Source organism: Dermacentor andersoni, chromosome 3 (assembly GCF_023375885.2).
Source record: "Dermacentor andersoni chromosome 3, qqDerAnde1_hic_scaffold, whole genome shotgun sequence".
Taxonomy (NCBI): domain Eukaryota; kingdom Metazoa; phylum Arthropoda; class Arachnida; order Ixodida; family Ixodidae; genus Dermacentor; species Dermacentor andersoni.
In genome coordinates, this window is record NC_092816.1 from 238,560,476 (window position 1) to 238,580,246 (window position 19,771).

At 48.0% G+C, this 19,771-nt stretch overlaps 1 protein-coding gene across 2 annotated transcripts in view; it reads right to left on the reverse strand.

The window, feature by feature from the left end:
• LOC140216674 (uncharacterized) overlaps positions 1-19,771 on the reverse strand; it is a 267,143-nt gene that overhangs the window by 223,979 nt on the left and 23,393 nt on the right. For both annotated transcript variants that reach the window (XM_072287031.1, XM_072287030.1), the window contains exon 2: positions 1,371-1,417. In XM_072287031.1, coding sequence (XP_072143132.1) covers positions 1,371-1,417 — 47 coding nt within the window. The remainder of the gene's footprint in view (positions 1-1,370; positions 1,418-19,771) is intronic.

Below are 19,771 nucleotides of genomic sequence, written 5' to 3' on the forward strand. Positions count from 1 at the left end.
TCCCTGTGAAATTGAAAATCAATCACAAAACTTACTTTCGGAACGTCCCTCGTTCCGTATATTTTACCATATATTGTTCTCGTATACTGCCGCTAATACTCCCCACATTCCCTCTAAATATAGCTTAGTTGTATAGACAGCGCATTTGAAATTAACACGGACACCAAAAAAAAAAAAAAAAGAAACGATAAGCGCTGAAGTGTTCAGCGCTTCTTGAGTGTCTGTCTGGTTTTTCAAGTGAGCGGCCTTATATCTAAGTCACGAATTACCAGCTAGCTTATCAGGACATCTTAAGCGCTAAAAATAAACTCTGTCAAGTTCTCCCAGGATACCATTAAAACAAGCATATAACGTTTTCGAGCACTCTGATTATACTAGTTTCTTCAGTGTAAAAACTTGCAGCTCAGTATATAGGAAGCAATTCGAACTTTTACCAAGATATTTATTGCCTAGGTAGGAACTGCCCGTGCAACATTAGAAATTAAGATTAATTTACTGAATTCCTCTGTAAAACACTTTCTCGCAATTATCAGGACTCGCAGAAATGGAGCGAATATAATATTTATTAAAGAGCAGAGTAAGCCCACACGAACAGTAATGTTACAAGATTGTAGGTAATTGAAAAAAAATAAAGGAAAAAGTTAGCAACGACTTAAGAGAACCATAGTTGCCAACCACATCCTCAGATGTGGTTGGCAACTATGACTTGTACAATATATCAAATGCACAATTGTATAATTAGCGAATATTCACCAGTCAGCCATCTAATTACTGTACGGCCCTTATTGCAATTTGCCAATTGAAGTCATTCAGGTTTTAGGACGCATTCATTTGGAACAAACTTTTAATGTAACCATAGTTTTGAATAAGCACCATCAAAATTGCGTTTAGAACACTCCATGTTACCACATTCTTGCACTACGTTTATTTATGCATTGAAGCACACAAAAAATGTGTTTCTAATTTCTCGGTTATGCATTTCGATTGGTCGTGCAAAAAAGTATGTCTTTTATAGTAATACAGCACAATGAGAAGTGTGCTACATTCCACAGGTAATTTCAAAAAATTCTGTTGCTTTTAATAAACGCCCTATACGTACACAGCACAACACGTAAATATATATATATATATATATATATATATATATATATATATATATATATATATATATATATATATATATATATATATATATGCTTGTTGAAAATGCGGAAAATGCGATTTTTATATCAGATCGCACTAAAAAGTTAATTTGTCAAGGAAGAAAGCTGCATTTCCCTGCTGCAGCTAGGGCTATATCCTTCGTCGTCTAAAAAAACTTTCGCAGAGAGCAGACATTTATTCAAAAAAAGACATTAAAATAAACTCACGTCTTCTTCCAATTCGTGGACCTTGGTGTTGCAGTCAGACCCTGAACCTACAATGACCGCACAAAGAAAAGCATTATCAGAAATTGTGATGAAATTGATCATAAGTATTAATAAACTCACACTGCCTCAGTATAATAAAGCAAACTACTAAGCGTAAATTTTATAGTAATGTTCGGCCTTCTTGTTTCTTCACGCACAAGTAAATAATAACTTGAACACTTACTTGTTACCAGATCTGTAAGATCTGCGCATTTTCTTTATTATTTATATTCGTCCACAACATAGACATAATTCGAATATGAAAAAACGTTTCCGCGCTGGTAGCAAAAGATGAATTGCAAGTAATCTTGACAGCGGTCCAGGCTCAAAATCTAAGTAGGTAATTGAAAGGTTTATTTTTATTATCTACTCATGTTGCTGAAGGGTACTGAATTGGACCACTTTGGTACATCCTGAAAGTAATGAAACAGGAAGACGACGAGAATTCAAAGAAGGGTGAGAAAATATAGTAAATCTTTTGCGACCTGATATACTTGCTAGCAATTTCAGATACTTCAACCATCAACTTTACACAAATAGCTGCGCTAATAATTTACACAAATAGATTCGAAAGATGATTTGAGTTTCTTCTCCTCCAGGCAGACGAATGTTCAAGGAGTCATCGCGGCCGTCCGGCGACACTTTGCGCTCGGGCAGACCAACTTAGGTTTCTTAGAGAGCGGCGGGGGCCTATTATTGGCTCGCTCCCCTCTCCTCTCTACACACTCTTCTAAACGCACTTACGAAATGGGTCGGTGCTCTTATTGTAGATTATCAACAATACATGCTGTGAGTTTTATACTAGTCCGGTTCTTGGACACCACATGGCCACACGCCTCGGTGCAGCCGGGCTGGCCTCGGCTGCGTTTTTAGAATTGTTAGTAGGTACGGCGGGGCGTGGCACTTTTGACGGAGCTCGACGTTTCTGTGCAGGCGCGAGTAAGAGCGGACGCGAGAGACAGAATCTGGGCGCTTGTGCTCCTTGAATGTATGACTCAGCCTAGGCACTACGGAGGAGGTTCCTTAGAGCGCGTTGTATTCGTTTACGCCGCTTGGTGATCGCTGTGTCTGAAGAGACAATGTTCTGACTGGTGTTGTATAAGTCGCGGGTCACTTTTTTCGTCGCGGCGATAGGTCGGATTTTTTACAAGCACTGCTCCAGGAGGGCACATGTAACCGGCAAACGGAGGCCTCAGGAGAGCGCCTGATGTTATATTAAAGCAGGCGGCGCAGGATCTCCGGGGCAGCCAAGCGGTAGCGGGGGATCAAAGCTGGAAGCAGGGCGGCCCGTGGGTTGGGGCCTCTGCGAGCCCCAACCCACGGACCAGTCCGGCTTCTAGCTTTGATGTCGCCGTTGCCGCTTTGGTGTCCAGGAGGCGCCGCCAATACTGCGAAATAATGACACGTTGTTTTCATTAGCAAAAACATGATCGAATAAATATTATCGCCTCGAGCCGCCAACTTGCGGTGGTAAATTCAGCGCTACAGCGCCCCGCGACTTCTGCCGGCACGCCTAGGGACAACCGCATACAGCGCGCACCAAGAGACTCCTCCGTAGTACCTAGGCAGAGTCGTATTTTCAAAGAGCAAAACTCCCCACATTTCCTCTCTCGCACCCGCTCTTGCTCGCGCATGCGCGCAAACGTCCGTCGTCTCCGCAAGTGCCGCGCCCCGCTGTACCTAAAAGCAGTTAGAAATGCGCCGGCTGCGCGCCCCGCGAGCCGTTCCGCTGAGCGCGGCGGCTGCGCGTGCTGGGCACCGCAGCGGGAGCTCCACGAGTGCGAAGGACGACCACCGCCGGTTGCGGAAGAAAACAACCCGCGCCAGTGTGGCTGCCGGGTTACAACGCCGTTGCGTTCAGGGAATACAAGGCTGCCAGCCAACTCAACTGGTGGTGTGTCTCAGCTTGCATTGCCGCGAGCAGGTGATAGCCGTTTTAATGCTGTTTAATGCGCACCATGTGTCCCGTTGTCTGCACTTCTCCGTTTAAGATGTATGCGGAGGGTCTACATTTTTTCTATTCTCGACTATACTAGAGGAGAGCGCATAAATCGGAAGAACATAAGCAAGCATTAAACGTGGCGCTTTACATTCAGCAGAATCAAGTACCGTAATTTAATCATAGCCCGAAAGGTGCCCAACTTCATAGAGTGTGCATGCGGCGATCCCCGCAGCTGCTCATCGAATAATAGTCTCGTGATTCTTACTGTTGACGAGTCCTGTATATTGACACTTTCAAACACTCCTGACATCATGGAAGCCTTGTAGGAGTTATCGTTCTTTTCTGTTTCAATAGTCTGCCTACGCTTTCATTCTCTTTAGAAAGAGCTTACCGGCACTCAAACACAAACTTACGGTAAATATTTTTGCCAGTTCCTCCCCCTCTGAAAGAACCTAAGCGCGCGAAGAAAGCACACCTTAGTATTTCCGCGCAAGTATCGTTGACAGAGTCGATGAATTCGCTTTCGCTGCACAGCTTTCTTATCACGTGCCGCGCGAGAATGCGCACGGCATGTCATAGGATTGACCGCGAATTCCTCAGCGTCGTCGTTGTCGTCGCTCTTCAGTTTCGAGGGGCATGAATTGCAAGGCAGGAACTATGTTTCGAGGAAACAACAACGTTAAAATAAGAGCATCTTCGTGAATCGCTTTCAATAAGTGTTTTTTTTTCTATAATAAAATATTCAATTGTTAGTCCCTTCTTCTCCTGACATCTTTTGCTTATGCATGCTTTCTTTTCTTTGTTTGACTGCTTTTTCCCGTTTAATCGTGTACCAAATGACCCAGCTTTCAACTTTGTTTCTTCGCATTTCTTATGCCATGGACAACGTTCTTCTTGTTCTGTTTCCCTTAGTTTACTTGTCAACTTACGCAAGTACCATCGCTGTAACCACTTGTCATTACTGTTCAATGTCTTACAACTTATAGTGTGACGCCCTTATCCAGGACTTCGTTTCATTCGTTGAAATGTTTGAGCCATTACTGGGCACTAAAAGCGGATTTGTAAAAATTTAAGATGGGAATACTGGAGGCAAGTCAGATTACTGCAAGATTGGCTTTGGTATGATGCATCCGGCAACAAGATGGGTGGATCAGAATCTGACATTTGCGTGAGCATCGTTGCCTAGCTGCATAGGCAACTCACTCCTAGAACCAGGTACGAAGCCAATTATGCGAGACACCATGGTGACGCACCTCCTTTGCACGTCGCTACCATCAGTACAGGATGACGCCCTGAAGGACAGACTGCATATCACCTTGTGTAAAAGGTCTTATGGCGCGGGCAACTATCGCAGACGAGGTGTCGCCTCAAGAGAAAACGAGGGGCTGCGCAAAAGGTGGGGATTACCGGATGATATGCCAGCCCAAGTAGCGTGATGGTAACAAAGATGAGTTACGGCCTGTAGTGGAATAGTTCGCGAAAACAGAACTGAGCTTGCTCCTGGTCTTTAAAAGAAGGCAAGTTCGCAGTGTTCCCATAATATAGCTTAATGATAAAGATATGGCTGCTATAGACAGGAACTTTTGGAAGTCAACAGTGAAGCCAAATAAGGCATCCATGGATTACGGCCGGCACCTTCTAGGCTGTCTGTCAAGCCGAACGCTTTTGGCCTGCTGCTCCTGGACATCTGTAACACGATATAAAAACAAAGGTGGATTTACATCTAGTTTCGCAAGCGGCCAGACCTGGAGTGGCTTGCAAAGATGCATAGCATGTAAAAGTGACAGGTTGCGTGTATTCTTTGTACGAATATATGTGACGCCCGAACCAAAGTGCTCGTTACAAAGTATTCTCCAACAAGATGGATCCTGGCAGAAATTAGTGATACATGTGCTTCAGTCCAAGTTAGCAGTTATGCAGTTATACATGTATTGATTAAACATATATTAGTTATGCATGTATTCAGTCCAATGAGTTAGCTAGTTACCAGTGCTTGTCTATGGTATTTGTTTCCTCGTGTCCTTGTTTTATTCGCGTTGTTTAACCTCAGTTCTAATTATGAAACAACTAGCCCTCATCAAGATCCAAGCTTCACGGGCTGTTTACTGTCAAGGGTTAACTGATGTGACTGACGTCTTGAGAGTAGAGCTTCTGGGTGAGACTTCAGGATTTTCGGTTAGTATCGAAGAGCTGGGGCCCTATAGCGTAAAGCTATTCCAATGTGTTTTTATTTGAATCTCCTAACGTCAAATTTGAGTAACCGCCGACGCAAGCATCGTGCGGGGACCCGCAGGGTTGTCTGAACAGACCAATCAAACGCTCTCCCCGATCATAGAAGGTCACCTTTGTGTGCTTGAAAAACGAATAACATTGCCTACACTGAGCGGCTTGCCTTACCTGACAAGAGGCCTGACGAGAGGCCTAATTGCCTGACAAGAGGCGAGGAGGACAGTCAAGTGGAGAGGGAGTCGACGGGGCCGAGCCAGTGCACTGAAAATCGATAACCGAATGAAGAGGGTGGTGCCGGCGTCTGCCATTGGTCCGCTTTCCCTTACTTAGCTTGCGGTGGCTGGTCTAAAATCGCGGTGGCATACAACGGAAGCTTAATAATGACAATAAAACGGATCCTCAACAAAGAAGAGTTGGTAGAACAAGGTCGTAAACGTGCCGAAAGTACCCGAAAAGGTTACACGGCCACGCAGAAACCTTCATTATACGCAAATAAACCCATGCTTTCCGGCAGGTGCGAGTAGCCAGTGCTTGAGTGATCGGCGGCAGCCATCTTTTGTTCCTTTCGTAACGGGGCAGCCTGCGGCTATCCAGAAGAAAATTCAGTTTTGTTCGGCATACTAATGCAAATTTAACGCGTACACGTCACTTTGAAGCGGTGATTTCTCGTGGTTTTGGGACGCCGCGTGACAGGCAGGTGAAGTGGGTGCAACTCGAAAACTCTTGACCAGTAGCCGAGGGCCAATGACGAAATTTATCGAATCAGAAATACCTATTTTTGTTTTGTTCAGTAAGATCATGCATAATCAGTGTGTACAAGTCATATCATATGGGGAGCTATCGCGGCTTTCGTGACGTTGCGTGACAGACAGGCGAAGTGAGGGTGGTCCAAAAAAAGTTTTTGACCAATCGCGGAGGGCCGATTGCAGAATTGGAATAGAAAAGTTTGGAATAGCTTTACGTTATATTCTCCCCGTTGACAGCGGGTAAATTTGGTGATAGTGTTCATGTAAAAAGCCATATTATTTGTATAGGGTGGATTCTAGTTCTCATATTAACCGTTTACCTGGCAAGCTTTGATTAAGCACTAAAGAAAGTCGTAGTTTCGCCCGAAAGGCGACGCATCAATTGCGATAGCATATTAGTAGATAGCGATACCAAGTAAGGATAGCAGCCTTATCAGCCGTATAATCTTGCAAGCACTCGCGTACTAACGGAAATAACGAGCATGGCGTAGCGCACACGAGCGAACATGAACACACATTAGACCCGATGAGCGCGGACACGCTGTGAAAACGTTGGTTTAAGCGCGGTAGCAGCAGTGAGCGGAGTGACCTCTGTCTATCGCTTCAACGCAAGAGCGGCGAGAACGCAGCGCGCACAAACGCACGAGCCGCCATCTGCAGACGGCGTGCGCGACCAAAGTGCGCACTCACTGGCGGAGGCCCACCCTCTCGCGCTTCCTCCCCACTTTCTTCCTTTGCACGCGCATAGGCGCACCTACCCGCGGGTAGGTGCGCCTATCAGGTAGGTGCACCTGCATTCAACTTTTTCCGAAGCCGCCAGGTATACTGGCCCTGCAGGAAACAGGGTTCGCGTCTCTATCCTTGCAGGGATATCACGTGGCATCCGTAACATCGCGTACCGCTATTCTTATTAATAAAACCCTCCCCTTCATAGACCGAACCCCTACCGGGGGTCCTTCAGAAGGAGGAACCGAGTACACCGCTCTCGAGATTATCCCGTCCAACCCCACATCGGGAAAAGGGCTGTTGGTTGTAAACATATACAGTCCCCCTAAAGACAAGGGCACAAGGATATCGGAAATTTTTGCTCAAACACGTTATACACATCGAATCATAGTGGGCAACTTTAACGCGCGCCATACCGCATGGGGTTATATAAATAACACGCCGAAGGGTAACCTTATACATAACACTATGATGCACCACACACTTACTTTAATCACAGATCCCACTATACCAACGAGAGTTGGCACCAGTACGGCAAGAGACACCACGCCAGACCTCACGATGACAAGCACACATGTGATAGTGAAAGCACACCAGGTCCTGCCGGACACATTAGGCAGCGATCACCACGTGATACAAACAATCCTAACGCAAAATTCCAAAATTTTTCGGCCCAAAATTCAGACCCTCGTTGACTGGGATAAACTTCGCTCGTACATCGCCGTGGAGGATACCACACCGCAGACCTTGGAGTCTTGGACTCAAAAGATACAACATGCCCTCGACAGAGCTGGAAGAAAGATTAAGAACACCAAGAATGCCCCCCAAGTAGACCCCCACCTCCTCCACCTGTGGGAGGCTCGTCGAAGCCTCTCCAAACGTTGGAAGCGCCAGAGATTAAACCGCAAACTTCGCCTTCGTATCGCTGCAGTCACGGAGGAGGCTGCACAATATGCCACCCAGCTTGCTCAAACAAACTGGGCCAACTTTTGCGGCACACTGGAAGGAACGCTGGGCACAAAACGCACTTGGAACCTCTTGAGGGCTGTTCTCGATCCCACTTCTACCAAAACCCATGCGGACACTACTACTCAAAAGCTGATTTACTTAGAGGAGCAAAAGGGCACGGATATTATGGCACACATCAAAAATCTGTATATTCCACAGCCCATACCTACACATCCGAACGCAGCCCCTTTAACACCCCCTGATCCAGACGAAAACCTGGATGCAGATGTCACACTGCCGGAGGTGAAACAGGCCCTTGGCTATATTACCAGGGACACTGCACCAGGGCCCGACCGGATAACGTACAAAGTCCTCCGAAATTTAGATGACATATCTTTGCAGGAGCTCACGGATCTCTTTATCGAACACTGGCGAAAGGGCACACTGCCTGGCGATTGGAAACACGCCAAGATTAATCTTATTCCGGAACAGAATAAATCCTTACTGCTTCAGAATTAACGACCTATCTCGCTCACGAGTTGTGTAGGCAAACTTTTTGAGCACGTGATTGTCCTGCGACTACAACCGCACTTAGAAGCTACGCATTTCTTCCCCAACACTCAGTTTGGCTTCCGCCCCAACCTATCGGCGCAGGATGTCCTTTTGCATATTAAAGAGACCTTATTAAATCCCAAACGACGGACAGCCCACACCAGAGCCATCCTAGCATTAGACATACAAAAGGCCTTTGACAATGTAGGACACGACCATATCCTCAGGACCCTTGCCACCACAGGTTGCGGCCGTAGGATCTGGCATTATGTCAAAGCTTTTTTGGAAAATCGTACCGCTGAGATTAGATTAGGTCCACTCACATCGGCCGCCTTTGCCCTCCCAAACAGGGGCACACCCCAGGGGGCAGTCCTATCACCACTATTATTTAACGTAGCCATGGCCCCACTCGCCAGAGAGCTCGCAGGTATCGCTAAATTGCACCTAGCTTTCTATGCTGATGATATGACTCTATGGGTGTCACAAGGCTCCATTGGGGAGGCCCAAGATGTCCTACAAACAGCTATCAACGTTATAAAACGGCATGTTCGCATAATGGGGCTCTTCTGCTCGCCAGAAAAGTCCGAATTGCTCACTATTAAACCCCAGAAAGGCGACCCAGGCATACACCTGTTCATACACGGTCAACAAGTGCCTCAGGTACATAGAATCAGGATCCTTGGTCTGCACATACAATCTAACCTAGATGCAGGTTTTACACTGAACCTCCTCGATAAACAAATAAAACAAATCTCAGGACTGGTTCGCCGGATTGCGTCACGCAATCACGGCCTGTCTGAAAAGGACACCATGCAAATGATTGAAGCTTTAGTGGTCAGTCGCCTTGCCTACCACCTCCCGTATCACCACCTCACTCAAAAACAAATGGATCAGGCTAATCGTCTAATCAGGCGGGCGGTTAAGACCGCACTGAGGCTGCCGATGCGCGCTAGCACTACCCGCCTCCTACAGACTGGTCTCTATAATACCGTCCAGGAAATCATAGAGGCACAGAGGAGTAATCAGCTTCTACGCCTCACCCGAACACCCACTGGGCGAAACCTACTCGGAACTCTGGGATGTGAGCCAAGCGGCACGATCCCGATGGAAGAGCCGTGGTTCCCATTCTTCTAAGACTCGCAGCTAACATGCAACTCAAACCGTTGCCACGAAACATGAATTCGCACCGCTATCTGGGTCGACGTAAGGCGCGGGCTGATTACTACACCCGACGTTACCAAGATCGCGAAGAAGTCCTTTATGTCGACGCCGCGGTCGGTCCGCTCAAAGGAACGGTCACGGCCGCTGCAATGACGGAGGACGGACGCATTAACATCTCTGCTTCGATTAAAACAGCGCGCACCGATGTGGCTGAGGGGGTCGCATTAGCCCTAGCAGTGGCGCATGCGGCTGCGGATTCTACCATTACAGAAATCTGCACCGATTCCCAAAGTGCATACCGTTACTTCCTTCAAGGCGTAGCACCTAAGACGGTCACACACATTTTGCAAAACATTCCTTCGCTTCCTCACCAGGTGACTATCACGTGGGTACCTGGGCATGAGTGAGTCCGCGGGAACGAGCGCGTTAATGCGCATGTCCGAGGTCTTTCCCTCCGGACCCTGGACGGCCACTCACCCAACCCCATGGAAAAGCCAGGAGATGGGATCTGTACCTACCACCAGATTACCACGTATTACAGGGATGGCAGACGAGATTTACATCCCCCTCACCATTCCCTTACCGCCCATCAGAGTTCAATCTGGCGCCAGATCCAGACCAAAGCATTTATTTCTCCATATCTGGCACATTTATTTCACCCCGGTCTCCATAATCCACAATGTACCACGGCAGTGCCGAGCGCCCCGTGCAGATCTTTTCAACTGTCTGTGGAGCTGCCCCACGCCCATGGCGGTAGAGCCTATTCCCAACCCTTCCTTTTCCTCGTGGGAGGCCGCTCCTCGGGCCACTTGCTCGGATGACCAGCTCTGGCTGGTGGACCGTGCTTGCCTAGAGATGTCGGCCAGGGGGCTCCCGGACGTCTAGGAGCCCAACCACATACAAATAGAACCAATAAAGTTTTATCCATCCATCCATCCTTTCGGGGCTCCGTGGCGACGACAAAATCATAAGTTATTGTGCATGCTTTGAGCTTGCTTCTGTTTTTCATTTGCTGGTTTTTTGCATTTAAATAGTAATTGGGAGGTTTTCTTTTTCTTTCCTTTTGTTTGTCTGTCGTATTTCGGGTGCGCGGGTGTGCTTCGTGTACATTTGTTTTGCAGGATGATTACAGCGTCCTTTCGTGACACGTGTTCCAACACGTGCAGCTGGATGGTACGTTGAGTGTTTGTAGTCTTTAAATGGTAGCTTGGCAGTGGCAAGACAAATAGCTATTAGTGGTTTTACTGTGCGTGGTTGGTAGAAAAGTGAGAGCGTGGCCGAATGGTTGAGCGCCTGCGAGAGCGTGTCATACCTTCGGTCTCCGCGGCATTGATTGTTTTTGAAACAGTGGTGAGAGTTGCTTTGCGGCATTTTGATGATTTGGATCCTATGCGTATCGGTTTTTGCTAGAAGGCACGTGCTCTGCATTGATATAGTATTATAGTATTTGCAAAAAGCCCTGCAATACATGGCGAGAAAGCCGGTAAAGAAGGCAGTATGGGGGGGGGGGGGTCCCTCAAGGCAGATGAGGAGACGAATGAGAATGGAAAGGGCGTCGAATCAACCGGCACACAATGTTGTCGATACTAGGCTGCAGAAAATGGAGAGTTTCCTGGAAGAGCTTCTCAAACATGTGCAAGAGCTCAAAAATCAGCTAAGCAGGGAGCGTGAGGCAGGGAAGATAGTTGAAAAGAGACTTGAAGCAGCAGAGGAAAAGCTGAACAGGGCCGCCGTTGTGACCGAGAATGTGCGTGACAATGGAAAGCAGACCCCGGATGTGAGAGGCGAGGGAGGGTCAGTGAAATATGTGGAACGCAGGCAGGGTGATGAAGGGTTAGCTGGAAAGAGCAGCACCTACCTTGAGGCGGCTACGCGGAAAAAGCAAGAGCCCAGGGGACAATGCCCCTTGTCGAGTCCGAATCACGCGGAAAAGGACAAAGGGAAGCAGGAGGAGGTAGGAGAGAGTGAATGGGTGATTATCACTGGCGACTCAAACCTGGCTGGGTGCTCAAAAGCAGTTGTGGAGAGGGTGAAAGGCGACAAAAGAGTGGCGGTAGGGACATTTCCAGGGTGCACAGTGGGTTATGCCATGGAGCGAGCAAAAGAAAGCTCGCGGAAAATGCCCACGTGCGCAACCTCGTCATAGTAGCAGGTGGGCTAAATGACGTCCTAAACAGGAAAGGGCCAGGACTAGCCCTGCACTTGGGGAAGGGGGTGGACGACTTGCGTGAGCTAAACCCTCAGGTGCAGATCGTGGCGTGCACGGTGCCGGAGGTGCCTGTGCGCGACAGTCACGTCCAAAGAGCCGTAGTGGCTGCTAATGAGGCAATATGGACAATGAGCCGAGAGAAAGGCTTCGAGGTTGTCGAAGTAAACAGGGAAGTGAGAAGTTGTGGTGCTTTTAAACGAGACGGGATCCACTTCAATTACAGGCTAGCACGAGAAGTGGGCTGCCGACTTGGTGGTCGCGCTGTTGCTTTTTTAGTGGGCCCGCGGGGGCTCAGGAGGTCAGAGTAGATAGTAATGAAGAAGGTCCCCTAAGGGAACATCAGAAGAGCATCGCCGTCGATAACAGAAAAAGGAGGAAAGCAAGAAAAAGAGCTCGCCATGCAATAGGCTACATAAACATGCACGGCGGCAGAAGAAAGGAAAAGTGGGCAGAGATTGAGGAGCAGTTACACAGAGAACAAAAAGGGGTGTAGAAACTCACCTTAGAGACTCAGAAGAGCCGCCAGTTATTGAGAATTATGTTTGGGAAGGGTGCAACAGAACTAAGTCGGAAAGAAAGGGAGGGGGAGTCAGAACGCTCATCCATCAGGGAGCCAAATGGAAAAGAGTAAATTCACAATGTCAAAAACATCTTTGGTTATCAGGTACAATGAGTGGGAAAGAAACTTGGCTGGGCGTTACGTATTTGTGGACAGGAAATAAATGCACAGAGAAGAATAAAGAGTTAGTGGAATGCATAAGCGCTGATATTAAGGGTTTCGTGAATGGTGCTGAAATTGTCCTATTAGGTGGCATGAATGCCCACATACAGGATTTAGATAGCTATACCGACAATAACGGGAAGTCAATGCTGGACCTTTGTGAGCAACATAACCTCGTCATCGTGAATACAGGGCCTAAGTCTGAAGGTCAGAACACGTGGGAAGTGGGAAACCGGCAATCGACCATTGATTCCTGTCTCATGACAGAAGGAATTCATGATAAGTTGAGAGAAATGGTCAGCGATAAGGAAGGGTTTAGCAGCATAGGGAGTGACCATAAACGCATCATCTTGAAAATGGAATACGTAGTTGGGAAAGACAGCAATGAGAGCAAAATGGCCAGTCCAAGTTTGAACGCTAAAGAAATAGAAAATATAGTCACTAGAGTTGAGGAAGAACTTGGCAAATGGCCAAGTAAAGAGTGGGAATATGGTGAGCTTCTAAGTGCAATAACGACAGAAATAGGGAAAGAGAAACAACATGTTCGTTGGAAAGGAAAAAAGAACCCGGAAAGCTGGTGGCACAAGGAGATACGAGAAGCGATCGCCGAACGACAGAAAGCATCTCGAGAGCACAGGCAGGCAAAGAAGGCGCAGTCGCCACAGGATGAAGTAAAGAATAAATGGGAAATATGCCGGGAGAAAAAGTCTATGGTTCAAATACTGGTGCAAGCAAAATTAAAATGTGAAAGTGAACGTTGATTGTCAGAAATACGTGAAAAAAAGAAGTACGCACCTAGAATATTATGGAATCACAGACAATTATTCGGCAGGAAGTCAACAACAATACAACAACATATCCTAGACGAAGATCAAAACAGACTGGAAGGAGAAGCGGCAATAAATTATATCCACAAAGTAACAGCCGAATCTTTCCAAAGCAATGACGAAGTTGTATTTGAAGAAAAAAAGAGCATGAAAGGGACCCAAGTGGAAAACGAGCTGGTGCTGACCAATTTTAACGGGAAGAAAGCGGAAGAGAAAATTCCTAAGCGCGCAGCCACAGGGCTAGACGAGGTTCCCGTTAGGCTGACCAATGAACTAGGACCAAAAAGTAAGGAAGCTTTGGTGAAAGCAGTGGAAAAACTTCAAGAAATAGACGAATACCAGACAGTTGGCGACAAAGTAGAATGAATTTAATTTATAAGGGTAAGGGCAAGAAACAGAATTCACTCGTATAGACCGTTGACCATTACATCGGTAATATACAGGCTAGCAATGCAGGCAATCAAATTAAAGCTTCAAGCATGGGAGGAGAATAATGGCATTTTGGGAGAGCTTCAGAATGGCTTTAGAATAGGTAGGCGTTTGGATGATAACTTGTTTGTTCTTACTCAGTGTATTGAAATATCAAAAGCAGAAAGCAGACCGTTGTATGTGGCCTTTTAAATATCACAGGAGCCTACGACAACGTAGATCGCAACATTTTGTGGGATATTCTGGAAGGGGAAGGCTTAGGTAACGATTGTCTACAGCTTTTGAGAGAGGTTTACCTAGAAAATACCGTTTGCGTTGAATGGGAAGGGATGAGGAGCGATGAGAAAGTTCATATCAACAAGGCACTGAGGCAGGGGTGCCCTTTATCCCCGTGGCTGTTTATGATGTACATGGTGAGGATGGAGAGGGCGCTAGAAGGAAGTAATATCAGGTTTAATCTTTCATACAAACAGGCGGGTACAATAATAGAGCAGCAACTCCCAGGTTTATTTTATGCGGACGACATTGTGTTGCTAGGTAACAAGCAAAGTGATTTGCAATGTCTGGCTGTGGACAGGAAGGCAACAATTTAGGTTTGAAATTTAGTGTTAGAAAATCAGCTGTTATGGTATTCAATGAAGACAGTGAGCAGACAGTGGAAATAGAGGGCAAGAAATACCTCGGGTAACAGAATATAAATACCTTGGTATATGGATAAACGAAGGCAATGGATATATGGAAAACAGGAAAAGACCATAACAGTAAAGGGGAAGAGAAATGCAGCCATAATGAAGCACAGAGCGCTATGGGGATACAATAGGTACGAGGTCCTCCGAGGTATGTGGAAAGGTGTAATGGTTCCAGGACTTACTTTTGGAAATGCGGTTGCTTACTATAAATCAGGGGTACAATCAGGACTCGACGGGAACCAAAGGTCAGTGGGTCGCCTCGCATTGGACGCTCACGGGAAGACTACAAATGAAGCTGTTCAGGGTGATATGGGCTGGACTAGTTTTGAAGTGAGGGAAGCTCGCAGTAAAATCGAGTATGAAGAACGGCTGAGGAATATGGAAGAAAGTGTTGGGCTGGGAGAGTGTTCAGGTATCTGTACAGGAAAAACATTGATTCACAGTGGAGGAAAAGAACTAGGAAGCTTACCAGCAAATATGCGGCCAGTAGGGCGGGCAACAGCAATAAAGATGGTCAAGCGGAAAGTCAGAGAGGCTGAATTAATCTCATGGGTGGTGGCAACGGAAAATAAACCTGCCATGAGTAACCACTTAAGAGGAAAAAGACGAAATCAGGAAAGAAACCATTTATGATAACTCAAAGGGAAGCTCATTACTTCTCGAAGCGAGATCGGGATGCCTTAGAACACGCACCTATAAGGCGAGATACATGAAGGAAGAAGAAGCATTTGCTTGCAGCGGTAAAGCTAGGGATACTATGGAGCATGTTTTATTAGAATTAGCGGTCGATTTAGGCACCACTGGCCTCCTTGAAGCCCTTGGGTTCAGAGGGAGCAGTGGTAAAGCAAACATGTCTGCAATAGAGATTAGTAAGAGGCGATTGGGGGATTGGTGGAAGAAAAGTTGGGAAACGACAAAAGACGGAGACGTACAAAAGCACAGTTCGCAATAGGGGATCCGAAAATTGGGGCGTGGTAGTTCATAGTGTTTTTTTTTCATTGTTTAACCTAGGTAGGATATTAGGCAGTATAGTAGCAAGAGCTTGGTGGCGCAACCAACCGCCCCGCTCCAAAGGGGACGCTCATAACATCCATCCATCCATCCACGGTGAGCCCTGTTCACCCTAAAAGAGTGGACGAGCCTGTACGAGCAGCTGCGGGGCTACGACGCGGCGCTGCTATCTCCATCGGGCGCCTGCTTTGAGGGTGCCACCGAGTGACGCCGATCTTTGTTTACTTAAAGCTTGTGTTCGAGCGAAGTCAGGGTGAACACAAGTTTTAAGTAAACGTAGCAACCAACTAACGCGTGAAATCATGGCAGCAGTGTACATCGCCTAGTCAAAAGACGCATGCGTCAGTAGCCCCTCCTTATCGATTACGTCCAACGAACTGGCATTTTTAGCGGGGGGGGGGGGGGGGGGGGTACGATGATTACAGTTATATTTCCTGTTTAGTGTGGCATGCATGATTGACTTTGAATATATGAATGTTTTTTGGTTTGTCCTGTTGGTTGGAGCTGTTATATATTCGTTCTAAGCAATAAAATTCAGTTGCAAGTCAGCGCTCGTCCGTGTGGTTTCTCCCTGCTTGTCCCCGTCAAAACCGCGTTGTTCTGTTTCAAATATGGCTTACCACTTCGCCCAAACGTCCCTTTTAATGGTGAGCTTCCCCACAGTGGATGCACAGAGGCCGGCGATTGCGTGTGCGCCAAACATAAGACCTCCGAGGGGACGTGCGACTATCGTCGATGCAGTGGACCGGGTGCCCCGGAAAATGGGCAACTCGAGCGGTACGAGCAAAGGGCGGCGGCGTGTGCCCAGCTTCGCAGTACGATATCGGATGCGCCCACTGAAGTGACACTGTAGGAGCAGCATGAACGAACAGCGACAGAGAGGAGACAGGATGCCTTAAGGCTTCCGCATAGGTCACACGGCGGTATTCAGTGGGTCCTGCTGCAGTGTTAACAGGAGCCAGGATATCGCGGAGGGCCTGCAGCAACTTGTCTTTGATTGCATTTGCAGTGGCGCTTACCTCAGGGTGCGGTGTCGGTGTGACGCCGGTCTTTCGCAACTATTCACGCACTATAGAGCGGATGAGCTCTCGCAGGCACTCACTGTTGCTACCGATGGCCGTGAAAATGTCAGCAGCGTACATGTGTTCCCTTGCCCCTCATACATGTTGCACCATCATATTTTCCATGGTCATGGCCTCAGACAAGACTTCCGCGACAGTCTTCGGAGGGTTCCGCACGAGACCGGCAAGAGCAGCTCCTTGACCCCTAGCATCAGATTACATAACTTCTCCTCCATCATTCCGAGATCAGCTTGTCTGAAGAGGCGCGTCATGTCTTCGAAGTACGTGGTAACAGTTTCGTTTGGCAACTGGACGCGGGCCTGAATTGCTCCTTTCGCTCGTTCGTAGCGACCAGCACTGGTGTAGGTCTCCTGAAGCCGACGACAAAATTCTCACGGTTCCGATACTATGTACGCGCGCCTTTCTCCAGGTAGAAGTCGACGTGTCTCAGTTTTGCCGCTTCGTCCCCGGAGTATAAGACTCGAAATTAACCATCCACTCTTCGACGTCTTCAAACACTGCGCCATGGAACGTCGTCGGGACCCGTGGGCTCTCAAGTGTATACCGGTTCAACATCGTGTTCTCCGTGCCGGTTAGAGCGGGTTGAACGAAAGCGCTGGTCATACCAGTTGAAGTGATGGGAACCGTAACGTCGATGATTTCGAGGGCTAGTCCCCTTCTCCTGCGGCGGGCCCGATGCACGGGAGTGTGGACTGGCACTGTATTCGTAGTGCCGATGCTTGAAGCGGTCTGCAACATCCATGAGGGCTACCCAGCACATCCACCAGTTTGTCACGAGCGTTCAGAAGTACTCATGGGGATTTATTATACCGCACCGCAGCTGGCTCCTGAGAAGCGCCTCTGTGGGGGCTGGCTCGCGAGCAGGGAAGAGCTGCGTTATCTTTGTTCTTTTGGGCTCAACCCACTCTTGCCCTCGACCCACTGTGTATATGTGGGTATATAGTCACGTAGTAGTGACTATGAAGAAGGTGACATAACTGTGATTAACGAAACTAGCGTTTTATTGGGCGAACTTGTGCCCTCAAAAGCAGGCTACACTCAAAGAACAACGGCAGCGGCGAACACACTCGGCGATCGTCGAAAATCTGATCAGCGGGTCAAGCGCATTGGATTTTATATATCAGTCGTCGAATGATCCAGAGTAATCGCTGGGACCCGCGTGTCTTCCACAAAGTTCTACACTATTCGCGTCGCGCATACATGCAATCAGATTACACAAGCTTCCGTGACAGAAAGTGGATGAAATTATCGATAACATTCCAGAAACTCCCGATACATGCAGGCGTGTCCTGCGCTGTGCGATACATTTGTTAGGCGGCGAAACGTGGAAGCCCGATAAACAAGTACACGTGTCAATACCCCCCTCTTAAATAGCATCGACTCGATGCTGATAACAAACGAAAGTAACAAACAAATATACCCGTAGCACAGAAACAACAAAATACGGAAGTTCGTCAGCGTACGCAAAAGCGCCTAAGACGCACCACATGGACCACTTCGGATCATGCGCGGCGCCGCTGTCAATGCGAAATGCCGTCTGCCACGACTTCATAGTCCAGTGCGCCAATACATCGTATGACCTTGTTGGGTCCGAAATAGCGTCGCAATAGTTTCTCACTAAGTCCTCGTCGGCGTATCGGGGCCCAAATCCAAACGCGGTCGCAGGGCTGGTACTCGACGTAGCGTCGTCGGAGATTGTAGGGTCGGCTGTCGGCACCCTGCTGGTTCTTTATCCGTAGGTGGGCGAACTGTCGAACTTCTTCAGCGTGCTGTAGATAGGTGGCAACGTCAAGATTCCCTTCGTCGGTGACATGTGGCAGCATCAACCAGCTTGAACAGCGTGATCTGTGCTGTTTCTTGCACCGCCAAGGTTACGTACGCCAGGACCGCGTTCCACGTCTTCTGCTCGACGTGGAAGTGCATTGCTAGCGTATCGGCGAGGGTCTTGTTCAGGCTCTCAGTGAGACCATTCCTTTGCGGGTGGTAGGCGGTTGTCCTCCTGTGGCTTGTCTGGCTGTATTGCAGAATGGCTTGGGTGAGCTCTGCTGTAAAGGCCGTTCCTCTGTAGGTAAGGAAGACTTCAGGGGCACCATGTCGCAGCAGGATATTCAGGACGAAAAATTTCGCCACTTCGGCTGCGCTGCCTTTCGGTAGAGCTTTACTTTCAGCGAAGCGGGTGAGATAGTCCGCCGCCACGACGGTCCACTTATTTCCGGATGTTGACGTCGGAAACGGGCTCAACAAATCTATCCCGGTCTGCTGAAGTGGTCGGCAAGGAGGTTCGATTGGCAGTAGTAATCCTGCTGCATGATTTTGGCTTCTAGCGCGAAGTGAAACACGGACACAGAAAGGAGCAGACAGGACGAGCGCTAACTCTCAACTAAATTTTTATTAAAACGAAGAACATATATATAGGTGATTGCAAAAACCGAGAGTTAGCGCTCGTCCTGTCTGCTCCTTTCTGTCTCCGTGTTTCACTTCGCGCTAGAAGCCAAAATCATGTTACCGTACCAACTCGCCCAACTGTCTATCCTTTTGCATAATCCTGCTGCCCTAGTTGGTGGTGTCTTGCGTCGCAGACAGTCTCTGCAAGTCTTGACGTAACGGGCGACGTTGGCGCTCTGACGCGGCCAGTTATACCTTTCCTGTATCCTCGATAACGTCCTGGAGAATCCGAGGTGCCCAGCGGTCGGATGGGCATGTGGGGCGTGCAGTACTTCTTGACGCAATGCTGACGGAACAATAAGACGGTAGTTGGCGCGGACTCGTGAGGAGTTCTTCACGAGCAGGTTGTTTTGTAGCGTCAACGAAGACAATCCGCGCTTAATTGCCCTGGGACAACGTGGGTGTGCCCTTCCAAATACTCGACGAGGCCTTTTAGCTCCGGGTCTGCTCGTTGTTGTTTAGTGAAGTCTTCCGCGCTTATTATTCCGAGGAAGGCGTCGTCGTCCTCGTCGTCTTGCGGTGAGGGATCGATGGGTGCGCGTGATAGTCGGCATCAGAGTGTTTTCGTCCGGACTTGTAGATTACGGTGACGTCACATTCTTGCAGTCTGAGGGTACACCACGCCAGCCGCCCTGACGGGTCCTT